This window comes from Ahaetulla prasina, chromosome 2 (genome assembly GCF_028640845.1).
Source record: "Ahaetulla prasina isolate Xishuangbanna chromosome 2, ASM2864084v1, whole genome shotgun sequence".
NCBI classification, from domain to species: domain Eukaryota; kingdom Metazoa; phylum Chordata; class Lepidosauria; order Squamata; family Colubridae; genus Ahaetulla; species Ahaetulla prasina.
In genome coordinates this window covers 119,748,337-119,770,435 of record NC_080540.1, presented here as the reverse complement: position 1 = coordinate 119,770,435, position 22,099 = coordinate 119,748,337, and the positions used below count along the sequence as shown (strand labels likewise).

General features: G+C 37.8%; 1 protein-coding gene across 1 annotated transcript in view; it reads right to left on the bottom strand.

Moving 5' to 3' along the window:
• LOC131190551 (dynein axonemal heavy chain 9-like) overlaps nt 1–22,099 on the bottom strand; it is a 171,435-nt gene that overhangs the window by 118,397 nt on the left and 30,939 nt on the right. Inside the window, exons 16-31 of the mRNA XM_058167887.1 lie at nt 20,868–21,738; nt 20,197–20,327; nt 18,810–18,936; nt 17,410–17,562; nt 16,168–16,293; nt 12,970–13,209; nt 12,067–12,227; nt 10,877–11,033; nt 10,173–10,277; nt 8,699–8,856; nt 6,339–6,477; nt 5,545–5,832; nt 4,476–4,686; nt 3,346–3,473; nt 2,341–2,449; nt 244–391 (exon numbers count right to left, since the gene is read on the bottom strand). Coding sequence (XP_058023870.1) covers nt 244–391; nt 2,341–2,449; nt 3,346–3,473; nt 4,476–4,686; nt 5,545–5,832; nt 6,339–6,477; nt 8,699–8,856; nt 10,173–10,277; nt 10,877–11,033; nt 12,067–12,227; nt 12,970–13,209; nt 16,168–16,293; nt 17,410–17,562; nt 18,810–18,936; nt 20,197–20,327; nt 20,868–21,738 — 3,252 coding nt within the window. The remainder of the gene's footprint in view (nt 1–243; nt 392–2,340; nt 2,450–3,345; nt 3,474–4,475; nt 4,687–5,544; nt 5,833–6,338; nt 6,478–8,698; nt 8,857–10,172; nt 10,278–10,876; nt 11,034–12,066; nt 12,228–12,969; nt 13,210–16,167; nt 16,294–17,409; nt 17,563–18,809; nt 18,937–20,196; nt 20,328–20,867; nt 21,739–22,099) is intronic.

Below are 22,099 nucleotides of genomic sequence, written 5' to 3'. Positions count from 1 at the left end.
TGATCACCCCATTCCTTTTTTTTTAACAAGAGGAAAGGAACAATCTCTCCATTCCATAAGGTTAACCTGAATTCAAACAGGAAAATCTACTGCAGAAAATTAATGAAGGTCAACCACATATTAGGAAACATTTGCAAATATGTGCTGCTTATCATCACTTATCGTCTCTTCATAAAAACTCATGCTAAATGCAATGCAGTAAACAAATTATGCCAACTCTGTCCTAATTCTGTTTTACCATACCTGGTTCGAAGTGTATCCAGACAAACTGGCAAATACTTGTCAAACAAAATGGTCAGGTTAGCTCGTTCTGACTGAGTTTCTCTTCTGTCAATCCAGCTACTCACTGGAGGATTCCAGCCCAGATCAGCTGGGTTGATATAAAGGATCCCTGAAGATACAAAATAGTGGGATTAGTCCTAGAATTTCCACATCTAAGTTACTGTAGAAAGTCCCCTACGAGTTAAATCTATCACCTAGTGATTTCATGGATATGCCATGCTGTTTCCCTAACCCAGGGGTCTGCAAAGTTGGCTTTTTTAAGACTTGTGGACTTCAACTCCCACAGTTCCTCAGCCAGCAAAGCTGGCTGAGGAACTCTGGAAGTTGAAGTCCACAAGTCTTAAAAGAGCCAACTTTGCAAACCCCTGCCCTAACACCCCCCCCCAAAAAATGCAAGTGGGTAGCTAATGCTATATTTTTTTCCAACCTTGTCTATAGCCCTAAGATTTCATAAGTATTTCCATCTGAGTACTAATTGGCTTTGATCTTATTTTGACAAAGCTACCACACAAGAAGACAAAGAGACTAAAACGTAACACATTTTGTGCCAAACTCTTAACTCATTTAAACCTAGTGCCCACCAGGTGGGTTTGAATATACAGTAATTACCATCATCTTACAGAGGGACTGGCTATGCACAGGCATTGGCTTGTTTCGGAACCTGGATTTATGTTCTAAAACTAACATAGGAATCTACAGTTGGATACTAGGTAAAATGTATCTGGGATCAGTTTTGCTTTAAACCAAGCAAATCTGAAGGGCATAGATTTTAATACAAAGGCTCTCTTGGTATGGGTGCAGATACCTAGATAAGTGCTACAATTTGCATCAAAACTCGGTAGGCAGAACTTGCAGCATTCACTATTATCTATGATAACAAAAAAACAACAACCCATGAAGCCCAGAATAACTGCTGGAAGCAGCTGCAAGGAGTCAGAAAAATCAAGATGGCAGCTACAATCACAAAATCAAAACCCCCATCTTTTCTTTTTACATGCATCACCTCCCTGTGGATATCCTGACAAGCACATATACCAAAAAAACTAGACAAATCAGAATTGGCAATCACATGGCCCCATCTATGGTTGTTAACTGTAATAACGCCTTTGGGCTTTATAATGCCTTTGGATAAAAAGCATTATATTCTTAAACATTACATTCTTAAGCATGGCTCAGGGTTTAATACAAAGTTCTGATTGCCTCTGGGCTCAAATTTCTCTGAATGCAATTCTGAAGAAAAATATATTATTTAGTCTAGCCTTCCTTTATCAGGTGACTAGCAATGGAATTTAATCCATTTCTTTTTTTTTGTTTCTTTTTTAGGTTTTCACGGGTATAAGTATGTAGGTCTTGGCATTTTCGGGTCTTTTCCCATGTAAGGTTGAGAGTATCTTGGGGACGTTTCGACGAGGTCTCACTCATCATCTTCAGGCTGGTGTCTTCGGCTTCGTGCTTCTCGAGCAAAGCGTGGTCAGAGCTGCCGTCTCTCTATAAATACTGGTGGGGAGGTGGGGAGTGTTGCTGTGAGCAGGTTGGTTGGCTGTGTTGTTGCATCTTGATTGGTAGATGGAGTGGGTGTTTGCCAACCACAGAGCCAACCAACCCGCTCACAGCAACATTCCCCATCTCAACCCACTCAAACACCCACTCCATCTATCAATCAAGATGCAACGACACAGCCAACCAACCTGCTCACAGCAACACTCCCCACCTCCCCACCAGTATTTATAGAGAGACGGCAGCTCTGACCACGCTTTGCTCGAGAAGCACGAAGCCAAAGACACCAGCCTGAAGATGATGAGTGAGACATCGTCAAAACATCACCAAGATACTCTCAACCTTACACGGGAAAAGACCCGAAAATGCCAAGACCTATATATACTTATCTATCTCACGGCAGTGATTGATGCTTAGCATAGCAGATCTTCTGTAAGATTATGGCAGTTATAACTCAACACCTCTGGTGGTCACTAGATTTCCCAGAGTTAAAGCCTGATTCCTCCCATATTTTGCCATGCTAAGGATAAAGCTGCCTTCTTGCTTTCCTCTGTCAACTACCTGCTCGAGACACAGTGGCTGGAGTGGCAGTCCGCAGGTGACTGATCTCAAACAGAAGCCTCATGGTGGGATTGAGTGGAATCCGTTCATTGCTTGCTAGTGTTAATACCTGCAAAAGAAGGCATTTAGATTGGAAATCCAAAGCACAATGTGACCCACAGCAACCCCTTGGAAAAAAAGAGTATAAAATGTATACCTCTCATTATTTCTCCAAAGAAGGCTCACTAAAATGTCTTACAAACAACAAGGCAAAGCAATGTTAAGTTAAATGATGTAATTATGAAATCAGTTTATTTAAAGGAATATGCTCTTGAATTGGCCATGGGGGAAAAATTGACCCTTCAGCAGCGAAGTCCCACCCTAGAAAACATTCTTATCACATATGCTTAAGAAGGCAATGGAACATGTTAAAGGACCAAAACAGCTGAGCTTCAAAGGAACATTCCTACAATTTTTCCCAAATCTATCATGGTTTAAAAGGTATTGAAGAGCGACTTGAATTCATTCAGAAAATGGCCGGGCAGTCAGCATATCTGGCAGAATGAAAGGATGATCTAACCCTAGCAGCTCACAATATTTTAACAGCAACAACATTTTGTACTAATTCTCAAAGACAGCTCAACATAGATCATAAACCAGAGGCATCTGCAGAGGGAGTTGAAAAGGGCAGCCTTGCTTACAGAACTGAAGGCCGGCCCACATTGCACATTCCCTGTAGAAATCCTATTGACAACACTTCAATTGCTCTGGCCGTAAATGAGAGAAGTCTTGTAATCCGCTATTTACAGAAAGAGTATGTATGATTTTCAGAACTATTGCCCAAAGGAAAGGGGTACTTAATATTATTTGAAAATATTCTTCTGAAAACTCAAGGTAGATTTTTGAAAACTCAGTTAAACCTTATCTGGTTTAATTTGTTGTGACTAACATTGCCATAAAGATTATCCATTCCTGTTCTATATCCTACATTTAAAAATATTTATTACCTTTGAATTTTTCTTTTACCTTATTGTCATCCATCACAGTATTGAGAGATTCAATCCACATTGGATCAATATCACCATCCAACACAATCCATTTGGGGCCATCATGTGTAATGTTGGCTAAATCTCGCATAATCGATGAGAACAATCCTAAAGACATCATAGGCATCCTTTCTACTCTTAATAGCAACTCACAAAAGTTTTAATCAACATGCATGCAAATGAGCAAAAGAAAACTAGATGCAGTTAATTAAATCTGGTAATTAAAAAACAACAGGGTATGAATAGAATTGCATTCAAGAAGAAATGAAGAATTATTATCAAATAAATAATAAATAATCTCATTGAAAAAAAATCTCACATCACTTTACACAGCTGAGAGCAATAAAAAAACTACCCTAGGCACTCTTATTAAGAAAAAAAGGAAAGTAAAAAAGAACTATGGTTTCGAAAAATATTTTGTTACTGCTTTATTCATTCTCCCTAATTCTTCAACTCAATATTATTTTCATAGAAAGAACATAAATGCAGTCAAAGGTTCACATATTTATATCTCTGAAAAATTACAGAAGTTTATTAGCACAAAAAAAATTATTGTTTTCCACCATGGGGGATTTCTCTGAAAAAAATAGTTTGTTGGTAGAGTTGTATTTTAAATACACATACTTCAAAATATTGATTTATTCATTCAATTTGTATAGCCTCTCATTTCAAATAAGTGACTCAGAGCAGCAAAAAACACCTTAGCATCAAGATATCCATGAAATATGTACATATAAAATTCTGTTCTCAAAATTGTTTAAACATCTTTAGAACAAAGTATATTGACTTTCCAAAAATGAAGCCTTTGCTTAGAAAAAGATTTGAAGAAACCTTCTATGTATGCTTGGGAGGCTTCTGTATGTTTATTGTTTGTTCCAGACACAACAGATCTGAATACAACAGAGATAATTTATAATATAACTGCATATTCTCTGTATGATCATAGTTGATAATATGGGCTATTTTCTAGATGTCTCTCAATCATACCTTGAAGCTGTTCTGTTGTAAAACTCAAAGCAAGCACTTAGAGTGACTGTTGTTTTATGATTTGACAAGTTTAATGAAAAAATAACCCTTTTACTTGATTTCCCCGCACAGCCGTGATCTTACCATCTTTCCATTCTCTTGTAGATGGATTGATGATGCCAAAGAGTTCATCGTTGGTCACCGCTTTTGGATTGAGGTCTGTCCAAACAGGTCGCCGCTTCATGATATGGTAAGTCTTGTTCAGAGATTTTAGCACTTGTGACTTGCCTGTGCCTGCATTGCCCACTACAAAGACAGAGTGTCGAACAGCAAGGAGCTCTTCAAGCTGTACTACCTTGAGTAAGAAGCCAATGAGGAAAAAAAACACCACATTGTGGTCACACTTATTATTTGCTATGCAGACAAGTGCTATGTATACATTTCAAAAGAAATTGAACAGCTAAGTTCCACAACTGGTTAACAGACACAAGCAGAACAGGATAAAACAAAAATACAGTAAGAAAAACCATGCCAGAACATCGGGGGGTGGGGGGGTGGGGGGGGTGGAACAAGTCTACTATTTATTTATTTATTTGTATTTTTCGTCAAGCATATATTTTATGACAGATGCAAGTGTAAACATAATTATAAATACATGAAATGAATATGAATAAAAAAAAACATTAGGACAGGGACGGTAGGCAAGCTAGTGCACTTAAGCATGCCCCTTAAAGACCTCTTAGGAATGGGGTGAGGTCTACACTAGACAGTCTAAGGTTAAAGTTTTGGGGGTTTGGGGAAGAAATCACAGAGTCAGGTAGTGCATTCCAGGCATTGACAACTCTGTTACTGAAGTCGTATTTTCTGCAGGCTAGTTTGGATCGGTTTACCATGAGTTTGTATCTATTGTATTGTTTTGGTTGAAGCTGAAGTATTCATTGGCTGGTAGGATATTTTAGCAGATGATTTTATGTACTATGCTTAGGTCAGACCGAAGACGGTGAAGTTCTAAATTGTCTAAACCCAAAATTTCAAGTCTGGTGGCATAAGGTATTTTATTGTGAGCAGAGGACACCATGCATTTAATTAATAAGTAAATGCATACATTACATACATACATACATACCCTTTTAAAGTAGATAAAAGAAACTATTATCTCAAAAAAAAAAAAGAAAGAAAATGAAAGCTGAATGAATGAAAGTCACCGTCTTACTTTGAGGACAAAGTTGTCCTCCGGTTGAAGTTTGAGTTCCAGTACAGCTTGTTTTACAAAGGATTCAAAATTGAGATCTCGTTTTCTTGGGACATCCAAAGCAGGAAATAGGTCTCCAATCAGACCCATGAATACTGGCATGTCATCTGTCACAATCTTTGGAATGTTAAAGTCCCGGAGAGAGCGCATCAGCACCTGATCTTCAGGACGGTCTGGGTCTCCTCTCTTGAGGGACCCAGCTACAACCAAAACTGATTTGATTGCACGTAATCCCCAGTCATAATGATCCTAATAAGGAGGAGAAAAGAAAGAAGAGGATAACTCATTTCAACTCATACACACACCATGCCTGAAGGTGAATATCACTGCATATCTCCACATGCTATCAAAGGAGCAGAAACTAATGATATCCCTCAACAGGATCCTCAGTTTCCTGTTGAAAGAACCTAAAACCCAAACTTTCCTATAATCAGGAAGTCTAGAACTATCAAGGTTAAGGAAGTGATATCAGAAGACAACTGGTGTAATGGACTTGATAAGAAATGTTGAAAATTAATACTGTGCCTGAAAGATCCTAATTCCAGCAAGAGCAAGAGTAAAATCCACATCCCCTACACCTTAGTTATTTGGTAAATTAAAGCAATTCAGATAGGAATAAAAACAAGGAGAGCAATTGTTTCTACTTTATATTCTAGAATGCTTTGGAAAAATGAATGTATGCATAATGTATCACTGAAGTTGTTCTCAGAGCTAACATTTGTCTACATGTGATATAATTATTTAAATCTACTTACCTGCTTAGAAAGAAGTTCTTTGCACAACTGATAAAGGGTAATGAATTTCCGAGCTAATAACCGGGCTTCAATAAATCCTTCAGCCACCAACATAATTTCACAGATCAGCTCAAAATCTGGCACAACCATTGCACAGGGTCTAGGGGGAAAATTCCACAAAATGCACCAGGAAAGTGCCTTATACAATACCAAAATGTTTCTCCATTTACCCTATTCATTTGATCTACTGAGAAGTTTTCTGGATTTGGGGATATTTCTTTTGTCACATCATCTATGGGTAATGCTCTTTAAGAAGTGAAACAAGACAAGCACAATTTCAAGATAGTCTGCTGAATTGAATCAAGAGCTTCTATATGCAAAGAACCTTCTATAACTTTGAATTGTACTATTTTACCTTCATTTCTGTTCTCCAGGCAAATATTAAACAAACTAAACTTCAAGGCTTCACAAATTAACAATACTTCCCATGACCTGCTGCAGTAGTATTTAAAACTATTCATCTGGTCTCACATATCTAGAGTTCAAATAACAGTTTAATTTCTTCAAGGTTAGTAAAAGTGGATACTATGTTCTATGTTACCAGATAAATCTATCATAGGGAATTTACAGATCATCTTTTTTTTCTCTCTGCTGGAGGGGGATGTATGCCAATGGTGGACCACAGACGTGTATAGAAGATGATGGAAAAGACTGAGGACTGTGTAGAGTTTTAGGGTACTATTTGTATCACTGGACACTGTGGAAGCAGTTTGCTATGACTGGTTGGAGATGACAACATCAAGGACCTCCACAGTGAATGTTCCAGTATGATAAAAAGGAACAGGAGTTGTACCTGGTTTCCTATCTTCATTTGCAATCATTGCCTCCTTGCCCTCAGTATTGCAGCCATCCCAATGTTTCTTCATGAGATAGATGGCCAAGGAAAACTGTAAGTATTTTATGGACTTCCCCAACCAAATGGTAGGGCCACCTCTGAAGATTAATGATTGGACACAGCTGGCAGTGAGGCAGTCTAAATAATATTGGGTATAATATAATGACTATCTTTTAGGGGATGGTTAGTGCCCTGAAAGCCCTCCTTTCAGCTTTTAATTAATTTTAACATTCTTGCCTTTTTCTACATTTTTAACTTTTATATACTGTTTTTATATTTTAATATTTTATTGTACACTGAACAGAGTCTCTCTAGGAAGGAGGTGACTGAATAGGCTTTTTTTTACTGCTAAGTTACACTGCTTCCTTATTTATTCACATTCAACTTGTTTACAATCATTCAGATTCCTGTATGATGTTTCCAAGACAAGGTCCCCCAAATTTGACCCTGTGCATTTGATTATTTTTTTTAACAGATAACAGGATTTTTACAACTGTCACCAGTAAATATTATGCTGTTGGATATGATACAATGTTCAAGCCCATTGGGATATTTTTGAACTCTGATATTTATCTTCAATTTCTGCAAATTTAGCAACCCTTCTTTGCATTTTATTTTTTAGTCATCTATAAAAGTTTTGAATTGCACAGATCAAGGAAGGATCCTGGGAATTCTGCTTCCTTTCAGGGCAAAGCAGAACAATGTCAGATAGTTGTTTGGGTGCAATTGTTATCAATCTGTTGCCTAACTTTGCTTTATCTTGAAAGAGGTTGGTCAGAATTGGAACAAAGTATCCTGATATATCTGATTTTATTTGACCAGTAGGAGCTCTTAATCATCAAATAACTCAAGGCAGGATAACCTAAGCAAAACTCCAAAATTGTACAAAATGGATTTGCTTTGGAGGTCACTGTCCCATGCTACATAACTGGCAAATATTCTTTGTCCATTCTCTGTCCATTCTTTATTCGGGCCTGGTAGAATTTATGGCCATCTTTGATGCCAGAGAGACGATCTAACATATCTCTACACAGGACAGAATCTCCCTTACTCACTCGAACAAACAGAATTAATATCTCCTGTGTTTCCACACTGTCCTCTTTACACCGTGCGTCAATTCAGTGCCATAAGACCTCCACTCATATGAACTCTGAGGAGATAGTGCCTGCCTTCCTTTTAGCTGACAGGTCACGAGATAGTTTCAGAAGAACACTAAATTTATAGCAATTGCCATCACTATTACACGCTCAATTGTTTAGCAATTCTGGAAACCTTAAAACATTTTCTGTAAGCATTTTGGCTATTTATAATGTGTTTTGCTGTTTTCTGCTACATTTGTTTTTGGTCTTTGTCCATTAAAACAATTAAACTACACTACACTAAATTATGCTGAACTAACTTCCACCAACTGTTGCCGTGAGGAATGAGGTAAATACTTTTAATAAACCACAACTATAAATTTCACAAAATTAGGGCATCGCCTCACCTAAAAAGAGCCTTCAAATTCTCTGGCAGTTCCGTACGTCCTGCGTAGCCTGGATTCATAGTTATGAATATACCGACAGAAGGAACTAATTTAATGTCTTCTCCAAGGAAATTGAAGTTCTGCTTTTTGTCTCTTATAGCATCCTGTATGCTTTTCACCTGACAATAAGAAAAGATAGTTTGTCAACAAACTTAGCTGATTTAACAAAACATATTAATATTTTAGAAAAAGAAATATAATGATTGTATAGATTTTATTTGATTGAGCTACCTGCTTATAAGCTAATACTGGGACAGGCATGAGTTGGTCATTATCTGCCCAAAACAGATAAGAACTTTTTTAAAATTTGCATTTAAAACCATTTGATAGGGTGTAATTTGAATAATACGTTAAGAATAATTAAAGTTGAGGTTTTCTTCAATCCTGTTTTTCATTTTTAATTATATATCTATCATTAAAGCATCAAACATAATAGATATAAACTAAAAGTTTCCTTAAACTATTCAATGCCTGAACTTTAACCTATCTTGTAGCAAAGAATTTATTTTAGAGACGATATCTCTTGAATACCTCCTGTTATTAAAGCCTTAAGAAAAAGACAGTTCCTTTCATTTCTACACATTTTTAATCAAGTTTTGAATAAGAAGAATAAACTAGATGGAAGCAATAACATTCTAAAATCAGATAGCATTTGCATATTTTTACTAAGTTATTTCACCCTTAATATTACCTACTGTCCCATAAAACCTGTCACAATTTCAGAGTTATTAGGATGAAAAATACAAAGACAGGTGTCCTTCAGGAAAATTAATTCTAATAATAACTTTGAGAAGATACTCCTAATTCAAAAATGGTAGAGCTATATATTATCTAGATTATTATAGCAACTTTGTGTCAAGCTGCTTAATAGTTATAATTACTGAATATTTCTATCCATTAATCATTAAAGAGAAATTCTGAGTAGATTTTTGGCCACATATTATAAAGTTCTATGACTCTTTGCATCTTGAGCTCCTCATTTCAAAAGATTAAAAATGTGAGAGAAATTTCTTGAGCATTTCACAAATTTTACGAAGTGCAATTGCTGTCCTCGACCTCCAGATCTGGCAATTTTTCTAGAGATGTTTAATTTAAAAACAGGAATCAGCATTCCAGAAATGAGTTCCCAAAAATAAAATATTTGAAAGTGTGTGACAATTTCCTCAGGGCAAGCAAAAGCAGTAAATTTTAAACTGACTTCTATCAGGGAAGAAATACAGCCCACATGATTAAGTAACCTCACAGAGAATGATATGAGTATTAATCCAAAAGAGCACAACCCCTGCTGTAGGGAAAGAATGGATCATTTCATATTATTTACATTGGAACCTATGCCCAGATTCGTGATCAACATGGTCAAATGGGACCAAAGTCCTTCAACCATCCTACTCCCCTATTTTTTTTTAATTGCATTTAAGAGATATATTTTACCTACCTGTACAGCCACAACTGAGAGAACCTCAACGGAGATTCTGTTAAACTCATCAAAACAGCCCCATGCCCCCGTCTGGGAAAGACCTTTATAAATGTTCCCACAAGACTGCAAGAGAGAGAAAGATGGTAGTGAAATTACCCATAGAATCTGTTTAGTGAACAGCATGTAATCCATTTCCAACTTCATAAACAATTCAGGAGGTTCGCTAGACACTGATTACACAAAGATGGAACGGAACATAGAGGGTGCATCAGTGGTGAAATCCAAATTTTTTTACTACTGGTTCTGTGGGCGTGGCCTGGTGGGCATGGTGTGGTGTGGCTTGGTGGGCATGGCAGGGAAAGGATACTGCAAAATCTCCATTCCCTCCCCACTCTGGGGCCAGCCAGAGGTGTGTTTGCCGGTTCTCTGAACTACACAAAATTTCTGCTACCGGTTTTCCAGAACCTGTCAGAACCTGCTGAATAGCACCCCTGGGTTGCATTGACAAATATGAATCGTAAGTGTTTCTCAAGTGTACATTTGTATTACATAGGGGAATAGTTCTCTCAAGGGTTTTTTTTCTGGTCCCCTCCACATAGCAGAGAGTTACTAATTCAAAAGAAGTATTAATTTTTTTATATGATATAATAGAAGAATTAGATCATTTTCATATTAACCTTTAGAGAAGTCACCTACTGTGTCAATCATTTTTCAGCCATTACCTTATAGTCCATTTGCTCTGAACAGTTGAACACATATACCATGATGCCAAGAGCTCGGCCCAGGTCTTTGGTGGTCTCAGTTTTCCCGGTACCAGCTGGCCCTGCAGGTGCCCCACTCATTGTTAGGTGCAATGATTGCGTGAGAGTGATATAACATCTTCCAGGTACAAAGAGGAAGGAAAGAATAGAAAACAGAAAGGAATAAAGTTGATGGCATACTTTCTTCTACTTCAGTTTTTACTGATAACCCACCATTGACTCCTTTATAGTTTTAGGTAGAAATAAAATAAACTCCATAGAAAATTTGTAAAGTGGAGATGGATTTGAGTGGATTACAATGTTGGAATAACATCAATCTACATCCTTTGTAACCCTTCAGAAACAATGTGAGTTGGCTTCTGTCCGATGAGCTAGGCAAATTCAGAAACACTGTGAAGATAATTATGAAAAAGGACCGTTTTTTAAAAAAAAACAAATATTTGTATTAATAGTAACAGCAACAGAGTTGGAAGGGACCTTGGAGGTCATCGAGTCCAACCTCCTGCTCACGCAGGAGACCTGTATTCAAAAGAATATTTTATTATTTTATATTGAATAAAAAATCAGAGAGGAAAGAAGATAAAGAAAATAAAATAAAATAAAAAACAGAAAACATGAAATGCACACGCACATACATGAAGCTTCTGATAACTTCCTCTTAGCAGTTATACTGTACATACATTCTAATCAAACTATTTGCTCTATGATTTCATCATCAATCCTTTCTTTCTATAACCTATACTTTCTAATCATCAAAAATACAAATCACAAAAGTCTCACACAAAAGTCTATAAGGGGCTTCCAGTCATTGATAAATGACAGCAATGACCATTCTGATAAAAGCAGTGCTATTTGTTTCATGGGCAACTTATTTAAAGCATAAAATCCTCACATCTGTTTGTGCATATCTTTCTGCAGGTCTTCTTCCAGGTCCAAGAATAGGAAATGTCTTTAAGAAAGATCCAGCAGCTGGATTTGAATTGAATCTCTCCTAATCAAGACTTACAAGCACAACTTCCTATTGGAAACTACATGTTTTAGCAAAAATAAAGCCCCCCCCCAAAAAAAACAACCTTCTATAACAACCATCCACGCTTCATGGCACTTTATCAATAATGTTTTCTCTCCCATGAAGTCATATAAACCCCTACCTGTCTGTTAGAGGAGTGATAACTAGCCGTGGCGTGTTCCCAAGGTATTCATAAGAATATAGAAACTGGGCATCACAAATATTTGCGTAACAGTGCTTCTCTTCTTCTGCCCACCTGTGTCGGAGTTGTGATAGCCAAAGAAAAACCTGTGCATTGTCCACCTTTAGGTGCAAAAAAATGAATAACGTGAAACAAAAGATTCAGCCTGAACTCAAATGTAATTCATAATTTTAATATCTTCTACTCCCTCTACTCTTCTCCTACTCTATATTTAAATTACATAAACTCTCCGTCATGCCTGGATGCCATATTTTACCTTTCTGCCTTCAGGCTCCAGGCCTGCCACAATCCTATCGTGGGAAGTTGGGAGAGGGGATAGCACAGAGTGAAGTAGATTTTAGCCATAACAAAAAATTTTGTAGAAGTTCAAGGCCAAGGTGCCCGGCAGCTGTGCAAAGAAGAAAAGAAGGATGTCTTCTGTTCCAGAATGGATATGATTTGAGATATGGTGGACATGTGGCTTATGGGGGTAAGGTCTTAAACTTTCTTTTGGGTGAGGAAAATCCAGAAGCTCTCAGATCAATATGATACCTCTAATAAAAGTTAGCTTTGAGGAACTTCAAGCCTTGGAGTTTGATTTCATTGGGGGTGTTATTTGGAACCCTGACACTCTCCTAGAGTAGTCATTTTTTTTAACAGAGAGAAACAGACCCTGAAACCCCCATGCATTTAAGATCCAGTTCAGTGAAAATATCCCTTCAAAATAATCCCATTGCTACTTTACTAACGTGTCATTTTTATTTGCAGGGCCCAACCTTAGCAAAGCGAGAACTGCTGTACAATTATCCCACGATTAATAACTGGCAAAAGCATTAGTGCTGTTCGTCATGTTACAGAACAAACCTTTTGGGCAATCATCTTTGCCACCACATCCCGAGCGTGCACGTCAATGGTGCAGATTGTCATGATCTTCTGCCTGTCGCCCTTAGAGAGGTGTCCAATGAGCATTGTGATCAAGGTGTTGAGCTGCGTCACCTGTTTCTTATAACAGTCCTTCATGGCATTTTCATAGCCTTCCTCCAGCCTGGCAAAGGCAATCCCAACCTCTGTGGTCCACCAGATTTGTGTACAGCTCAGTGCCACCTTGGAAAAGAAAAGCAACTTAACTTCCTTCACAAAGTCACTAGCAACTGAGGTGCTTCTGGACGGATTTCTGTGTGTGTGTGCAAAGGTGTATTTTCTTTTCTTCTTTTTTTAAAAATAATTTTTATTAAACAGTTTGTCTTTAAAAACAACACAAAAAACAATCACACATATATAAAATCAAAACACGTGAAGACATAACGTATTGAACATTACATAACATTAATGGTAATTTTACAGCATTCCGTATCGACATACTTATTTTGCTTTTGTAGCATAGATGTATTTTCATTTACAGAAAAATAAAATGGGAAATCTATCAGAAAGCAAAAAGTATACTTAAAAAAAATATATCTGCAGAGGCCTGCAAGTTCCTACTCATGGTCCCCAAAAAGCCACATGGAATTTATCAACTAATAAGAGTGTTTTATTCATTTATTGCTCTGTAAATGGGAAGATGTTATCGCTGTGTAAGCAGGATTTAGGAACTTCTGATTTAGGTTGGGAACCATGTATTTGTTCTAGCCACTTCTATCCCCTTTCGTATCGTAACTGTTTTTTCCTAACCTTATGGGAAATATTAATAGGAAGGGGTGGCAACTCATCAAATAAAAAATAATCTATAAAAGGAGGAAGATTAAGTCAAAGACCATGAGAGACCAGTTTTACATTCACATAAAGACTAAATAGTCAAGGCATAATCTAAAAGCTGAGATTAAATATTTCTGATCTTAAAGATATTTCTTGCTACCACCTGCTTTAGGTAATCTATGAGAAGCCAGTAAAAAAGCTCATAAGAAGCATGAAATATAGAGCTTAATGTCCGTAAATGCCATGGGATAGAAGCAGGATGTTAATAAGTGTGAAATAAACCATTAGGAGGGCATAATTATTTTTAAACACGAACAGATAGAAAAGCTTGCACTGCGGACTTATGCAGAGAGCTTTGAAATATCTGCAGTATTTCTTTAAAAAATGAAAAATAAATCAACCAGACTTTTGTTCAGTGTCTGGTATCTAAATCAAGTTTAGACTAGAAAAGCAACCTTTGGCCAGTATATTATAAAAAGAAAACCATTTTCCCTGAGCCCTTATTTATTAGATGCTTGGAGGAAATGGCTTTTCTTTTCTTTTTAAAGCAAAGCAAAAACTTCTGAGCTGTAAAGCCATTTGATAATCTTTAGTCGTTGGCAGCCTGATTCTTGTAGCACTGATCTGGCTCAAGCGCTATTAAAGTGGAAACAATGTTTATAGAGGGAGCAAAAAGGTTAAACATTTAACAGTTAAACTTTTACTGGTGGCCTTCATTGTTGTTTTTTTCAGGGTTTGGCCGCTGACTTTTTTCCCCTACTGACTTAACACAAAAGAAAGGCTGCTGGCTCTGTAGTAGAAACTTCATTTCCCATTATTTTCACAGCATTGCCCTTGACAATGACCCTTCAGGTTGTTCTTATTCTCTGAACTCCGGTACCAGGGTCACGCAAGATACCTGCTGGGTTCCTATGTTGTCATAAGCCACAACATGCTTGTTTGCTTTCGGCTCAAAATGTTGAGGTTAAAAAAATCATGGCTTAGTGCATTGAGTAAATAGTAAAGGTCATATTTATTTAAAATATCTTCTCTTAACCAACAAACCTACCGAAGTCTAGAGAAGAGATGGACAATCTTTTGTTCAGGCCTGCCCTTAACATCTGGAAGGAATGGGGGGTCATAAACTAGATTTGACTACATCATCTACTATGAGTACCAGGGCACTGCACCAGAGATAACACAGGCAACTGGCCATTCAACAGCCCCTTTATTGCTCCAAATTTCCCCAAACACTCCCATGTTTCTGGCAAATCCCAGAGCAAAGTGATGACAAACACCCACACACAAATAGTCCAGCCCAGCACTGTGTACACCAGGGCTGAACAGCAATAAATCTGGCAGGGCAAATCAAGGAGTTCAGGAAGCAAAGGATCCAGGTAATTTGTCCAGAAAGCAAGAAAGAATGCAAGGACTCGTGTAAAGTTCAAACGTCAGCACTCAACACTTCAGGAATTCAGTGTTTGTTCCCAACAAATGCCCCTCCCCACAGCGTCTCCTTAAGTCTCATTGCACAAGTGTACCTTGTGAAGAGGGGTGGGGCACTCTTCTCCTGAGTAGCCTGCTCAGTCTGCACAGTTCTCGCCTTCTCTCCACTCTCTGTGCTCTCGGATCAGGAAGGGGTGGTCCTTGCTCATCGCCTGAGCTCTGTCTCTCATGTTCACTGCTTAGCCTCTCTTGGTCCTCCTGACCCTGTTCCTCCTGTCCCACCTACTCCTCCCTGCCTACAAGCTGTCCTAATCCTGAAAGGCCCTGGTCTGACTGGCCCTGCCCTTCCCCATTTTCCTCTGAAGCCAATAAAGCCGCCCCCTCAATCTCTGTCGGCTCCAGTTCGTCTTCCCCCCAGCAAAATCAGACTCTGACAGGGGCATGACAACCTACTAGGCTAAGATAGTAATTTACAAATAGATTGAAGAATTTCAGGAATTTTAACACTGAAATATTAATTGTAGATTTTATATTCTTCTTCTTTTTTCTGCAACCCAGCGTGCCACCAATTTTCAGCAGGGGTGGTCCCAGGGAAAGGAGGGGGGCATTGAGAATTAGAGGACTATGATTCACCATCTGCAAACAGAAGCTAAAGTGGCTTTAAACTATGACTGATAGACTGACCATACGCAGTAGAGATGAAAAATGTTCCATATTAGAGGGTGTATCTGTCTATTCCATCACTCTTCCGTATATGCTGGACTTACAGCAGCTGGCATTTTCAATCCACCATGGCAAGCAATTGACTGGGAAATCCAAAACCAGCAATCCTATTTATCAGGACTGGAGGTGACTTGCTTGGGGAAAATTGGAGCAAATATCATTTGCTCCAAAAAAAAAGATTCTACATATTGTTTCCCAGAAGGAGAAGCAAAGCAATACCTGGGCAGGATAGTCAAACAGCCACTGTTCCCTTGCCTTTTCCTCATAAGCCACCACAGCCTCTGTCATCTCATGCCTTACAGTAGCCCGCATGTGGTCCAACAGATGGTTCAGCCAGCACTCCACCTAGAGAAGAAAGTGAAAAAATACGTCAGTACAACAAGTCCTTCTCTGGAAATACCAAATAATGTTGCTGGACACCCTACCTGGAACAGATCCCACCTGAAACTGGCCCTCCTGCTATCAAACTCCATATACTCTAACCTTGTTGGGATGAGAAGAGGTAGCTGTGAACTATATATGAACTTCTTTATTTTCGGTAGCAGGGTTTTTCCCTACTGAGAGCTATAATTCATCTTTCCAGAAGCCATGCTCCAAATGAGGTCAGAACAGATTTGACTTCATTTCCATTTCTTTAAAACTAAGTATTGTAAATATAATTATGCTCCAGTCATGTATTTAATATTGCCTCTCGTTGCATATGGTATTATAATGTAGTATCAACTTTTGGAGGTGTCTAGTGTCCATTTCCAGGACTTTAGTGAGCCATAAATCAGTCACCTCTTCATTAGCATTCCCTGTAGAAAATGTCATAATTGTTCATACTCCACCACATCTTATGAAAAGGATAATTCTATGTTATTCTGCGCATCATATATGTACACTAGGTGAAAATCTGTGAGGAAGCCTCCTGTGGCTTTTTGACTCCAACTCAAGAATTGAAACTGAACTTCTCTAAGTTGTTTATGATCCATTCAAGATAAAGCTGATAGATAAAGATAGATAAAGACAAGGACAAAGTAACCATCGGTGGTGTGATGTTTTAAGTTGCCCATATGCTCATTACTTTGAAATGCCATTTTTCAAGCAAATTCTTATTTAAAGCATTTTAAACTTTGCTTTATCCCCACTTGCCCCCTCGCCCATCTCCAAATGTGGTTTTATAAAATATAGGCCTCAGCGCAGATCTACATCTTAAAAGATCTGATATATAAAACTATGAATGAGAAAGAAAAATACAGCCCTAGTGATAAAAACACAGCCCTTCACAGCACAACCAACTCAGATAGCATATTGGAAAGGTTGCCCTACATGAAGTTGGATACTGATGACCAAGCACAATTTCTTTTCTTTCTCTTTGTTTTTCAGGCTGCAGGAATAGTTGTCATAGGTGGCTTACTGGAACCTACTGCTCTCGCTCTCTCCCAAAAGCAATTTGTTTCTTGACACTCACTTACTTACCTGTCCACTGCAATCACATGGCTCACTAAAATCAACATATTCTTCCTCTTTACTGTACATCCCTAAACCCAGCTTGGTTGGGTTTTGCTCAGAATCCACATCGAACTTCATTTTGGCCATGTTATCAAAAAGTTTTGAGAGATGGCGCTGAACCTGCAAAATGAATTAGGACAGGTTTCTCATATTTCAAGGAACACCGAACTTAACTACATTAGGCCCAAATGAGGACTCAGAAATATCAGCTTCCATCTCCTGCTGGTATATTCACTAACACTACTCTTGTCAGACTTCGAATCAAAGAGAAATACAACTTATACTTACAGCCATTTTCTTACTTAATTTTCATTTTCAGAGATCTAAATTTTAAAAAGCACCCATCAACTTTAATTGGTATTTAACAGCTTATAAAACAAATTCTGCAATCTTAAAATATATTTATGTAGAAAGCATCTCTCCCTCCATATGATAAATTGGGTTTAAATGTTCTTACTTGCCATCAATTAAATCTTTCAATTGCACTTAAAGCTTTGCTAGTTTAATATATGGGCCACTAAGATGAAATCATTGAACAGTTAATCCTCTCCTAGAATCAGTAGACAAAACTCCAAGACAACAATGGAAAAACAATACATTTATCCATATTTCACCATAGATAATATTCATTTTGATTTTACAACACATTTCTTTAAAAAGGAATAAAAGACAGAATTCAAAATGTTCTAACTTCTACCAGAAAGGCATTATTTTTCACTGAGTTTCTCTCTTCTTCTGATGCATTTAAGCCTGGATCAGATGAAAAGATTCTGGTGAATCCAAGCCACAACTGAAGACCATCCTACTTTCCTTCTTCTCTCCTTTACTTTTAAATATGCAAAAATTTAACAGTTGCCTGCTATTAAAAGCTATTGTTTCTTGGGTACCACTTTGTAAGCACTTCTGATATCGGTGGGTATGAATGCTTAAAGAAATGGCTTCAGTTCATTTTCCACCCTATTCTTTCTCCACTACAAATGATCTTTTCCAATGTGTCTTAACAAACTTCTCAATATCTATAGCCAACTGGAAAAGTCAAGCATTGTACAAAATATACAGCAAAATATGGTACTCTGCGATTTACTTCTTCATCTGCAATGGTTTGTACAGGGAAACTTTTCACCTCTTTGCTCTCTCCTGTTACAAACCAATGTTGACTTAATGGAGTTTTATGAAAAATACTAGATGTACAGGCTGCCATCTAGTGGGGATTCAAAGATCCAACATGCCTTGAAAGGGAAGATTGTTTTATGGACAAAGTCGCAGAAATGAATGGCTCTGTTTACAGCCAATGTTGAGGAATTGGAATCCAGCATATTTCCCAAAATGCCATGTTTATAACTGGAAAAAAAATTGAAGTGACTTACCAGCTGTGGATTGGTGCCATTTGAAAGAATATCGAGTAAATCAGCAGAGGAAATAAAGTAAAACCTAGGAAAGGCCAATCGTTTGGTGTCTAAATATTCAGCCAAAGCTTTTTCACACAAAGACAATCTGACAAAACCAAACATAAAACAGCATAACTATATGGAATAAAAGGCAAATATAGCAGAAAGTAAACTAGACATGCTGATGCACGTTTATCCAATAGCGCCCTCTTCCTAGGCTGTATATCTTAATACATTCATATTTATTGAAATAATGTTTTTATGCACTTACATGTATGTGATAATACATTTCATTTTTAAAAACAAGGTTCCAAAATTAAGAACTAATTTTGAGTGGTTTGTCTGTATTGGGAGAAATACGTGCAAAAGTCAAAGAAACAGGAAGCCAAGACTGGAACTACAGGTGGTCCTTGACTTACAATTGGTCACTTAGCAATCATTTGAAGTTCTGACAAACCTGGGGAATACTTAAGAATTTGAAGACAGTGCATCCCCCCCCATGAAGATCATATAATGCTGCAAATGGTCATAAATGTGGCCCATTTGTTGATCAATCGAAGTGCAGTCACATGACCACCTTTTAAGCTGATTTTGCCAAAAAAGGGATATTTTTAAGGAAAAAAATGGTTTTTAACAAAACTGTACCTATAGTGCACCATTGTTTGGCTTAACAGCTGTGATCTGCTTAACAACCAGCACTAAAATGGTTATAAACTCAGCTTTGTCACAAAACCAATTCTTTTTATCACCAGCATGTGTTACATGATGGGCAGACTCCATTAGGGTCATAATTGTGAGGACTATCTATACATCTATTGTGCCTTAGGTTGAAAATTAATTAATTAAAAAGAATTATTCTTTGTGTTCAGAGAATTATAATAAAGCAGAGATAATAATAATGTTGAACTAAGAGCTGGGAGACCCAGGTTCCAATCCATCCTCAGTCACAGAAACTAAGTGACACTGGGCCTGTCACTCTGCCTTAGCCCAATCTCCCACACAGGATTGTTGTGGGAAAAATAGGCGGAAGGATCACTGCCTTGAGCTCCTACAGAAAAAGATGGGATTTTAAATCTAATAGACAAAAAAATATTGCCCTTTACAAAATGTTGGAAACTTAGGAGAGGCTCTGGCCCACTCATTCGGGACATTTCAGAGCCCACAGGCAAGGGTATCCACCTCTGTTTGCAACAGAAGAACATAATTAACTCTGCATATTATAAAAAGAATAGTTCAGCTGACTGAAAAGTTATCTTAAAGCCAGATTTAACCATTCATCCCAGAAAAAGAAATTAGTAAATAGGGCCATCCTTACCTACCTAGAAATAAGGAAGCACACAATTCAGGTATGTGTATCTTAACGCACCTGTTTTGAATATCTTCTAGTTGCTCATATAGCTGTGGCTTCTTAGTTGCCTCTATTACATTTGGGGTTTTCTCAGCATCATAAGCCAGTTCTTTAAAGTCAACATCAATTCCCTCAAAACGTTTGGAATCCTATAAATGAGAAGACATGATCTTACTGATTTCTTGCACCTGTCTCTCAAAGATGTTTTTTATTATTGCACATTCAAATCTTTTGAGCAGTGCCTTATCCCCAATATGCAACAGGATGCAAATCAAGATGAGGAATTCCTCTCCAAACATAACCCAGCCACCTCAGACTTATAGCTACAGAAAACACCATAAATTCTAGTCTGGAAGTTACAAGATAAGCAATGACCATTTATTTAGCAAAGTCTGTGCATCAGCCATTTTATCCTTTGCAAAAGCTCAAGCAACTTTTTATCACGGTATATTTGCCTCCTTTACTTATGCCATCTCATCGAGCAGAGTTGTCTACATTAAATATTTAAAATCACTCACATTGCTTTCACTGTCCCAGTTTCCCCTAAAGAATTGTAATCCTGGGAATTGAATTGCTTTCCTCAGTTTGGAGCTGCACAGATTTATTAGCACTACAATTTCAAGATTTCTAATAATTGTTCTCTGACAGTTATATAGTATTTCCCATAAAAAGGGAATGGTGATTTTTACCTCAGGAAGTTGCGCCCGGATATCTTCTGACCCAATGAATATGCTTTCTAGGTGAGACCAGCTCCGTTGAACTTCAAACCAGATGGAAATGACCGAGTCTGCCGTAGACAGCTTCCTCTGCCAAGAAGACACTTCCTCTAAGAAAAAAGCAATGTATTTGGATGTCATTAAGTTTTGCAACTGCACCTGGTTGTCTTCAAGTGTCTCAATGAGCTCTTCATCAGATTTCAACAACGGGACATTTGTGCGTGGATGAGGTTCATACTGAAACTCCATACTAGCCCAGGTTGTTTTCAGTTCTTTCACAACTTTCTCCATGCTCATTTCTTTCATGGCTTTGTCAACGATGCTCCGAACTTCATCTTCAAAATTATGCAAGTTGAGTTTGAGCAGGTCTGCCAAGGTGGTGTCTACATCCATTGTGAAGAACACGCCTGTGGCTTGCATCAGTTGATTCCAATGCCTCTCCCGGATGGCAGGATTTTGCAGTTCTGACACTGCCCTCAAGGAGGTCAGGATGTTTTTCACCTTGTTGTCCAACCCTGAGAAAGCATCCCAAGCTCTCATTTCTTTATCCAAGTTCCGGATGCTTTTGGAAAACTTTTTGCATTCCAGTTCCATGTTTTCAACATTAATATCGATCCATTTTGTAGCTTCCCATTCATTCATGCTAGACAGCACGATGGAGATCATATCCCAGAGTTCCTTAAGAATGCACATTTCCTTTCGGCACTGCTTGAGCTGCTTGTAGTCTGGAACATTGACTTCAAATAAATCTCCTGATTTATAAATTGAGGTCATGGTATGTTCCATTTGCTGTAGCTCTGCATGGGATGCATCTAGCATTTCATAAGGGTTTGTTGCATCAAATCTAGGAAGCAAGTTTTAACTCAGTTTAATCAGTTTTGTGCACTCTCCCCCCCTTACAAATGCAATTAAATGCTAAACATTAATGACTAGTGTGTAAAATTGGAACAAGTGGAAATTAAAGAATATGGTATGTCCAACTGCATAGGGAAGAAATATAAACAATTGTCATTTGCCTTCCACCTCACACTTTCTTCTGACTTGTTGCACCTGCTCCCATCTTTCCTGAATGTTGATTCAAAACAATTTTGGAACCATAAACTTTGCACCTGGGGGAGGAGTACTAAAAAAAAAAAGCAGGCAACAAAACATATTAAATTTCAACCCCAGAAAGCTGTCTATAAAAATTACAGGCTGGAATTTCT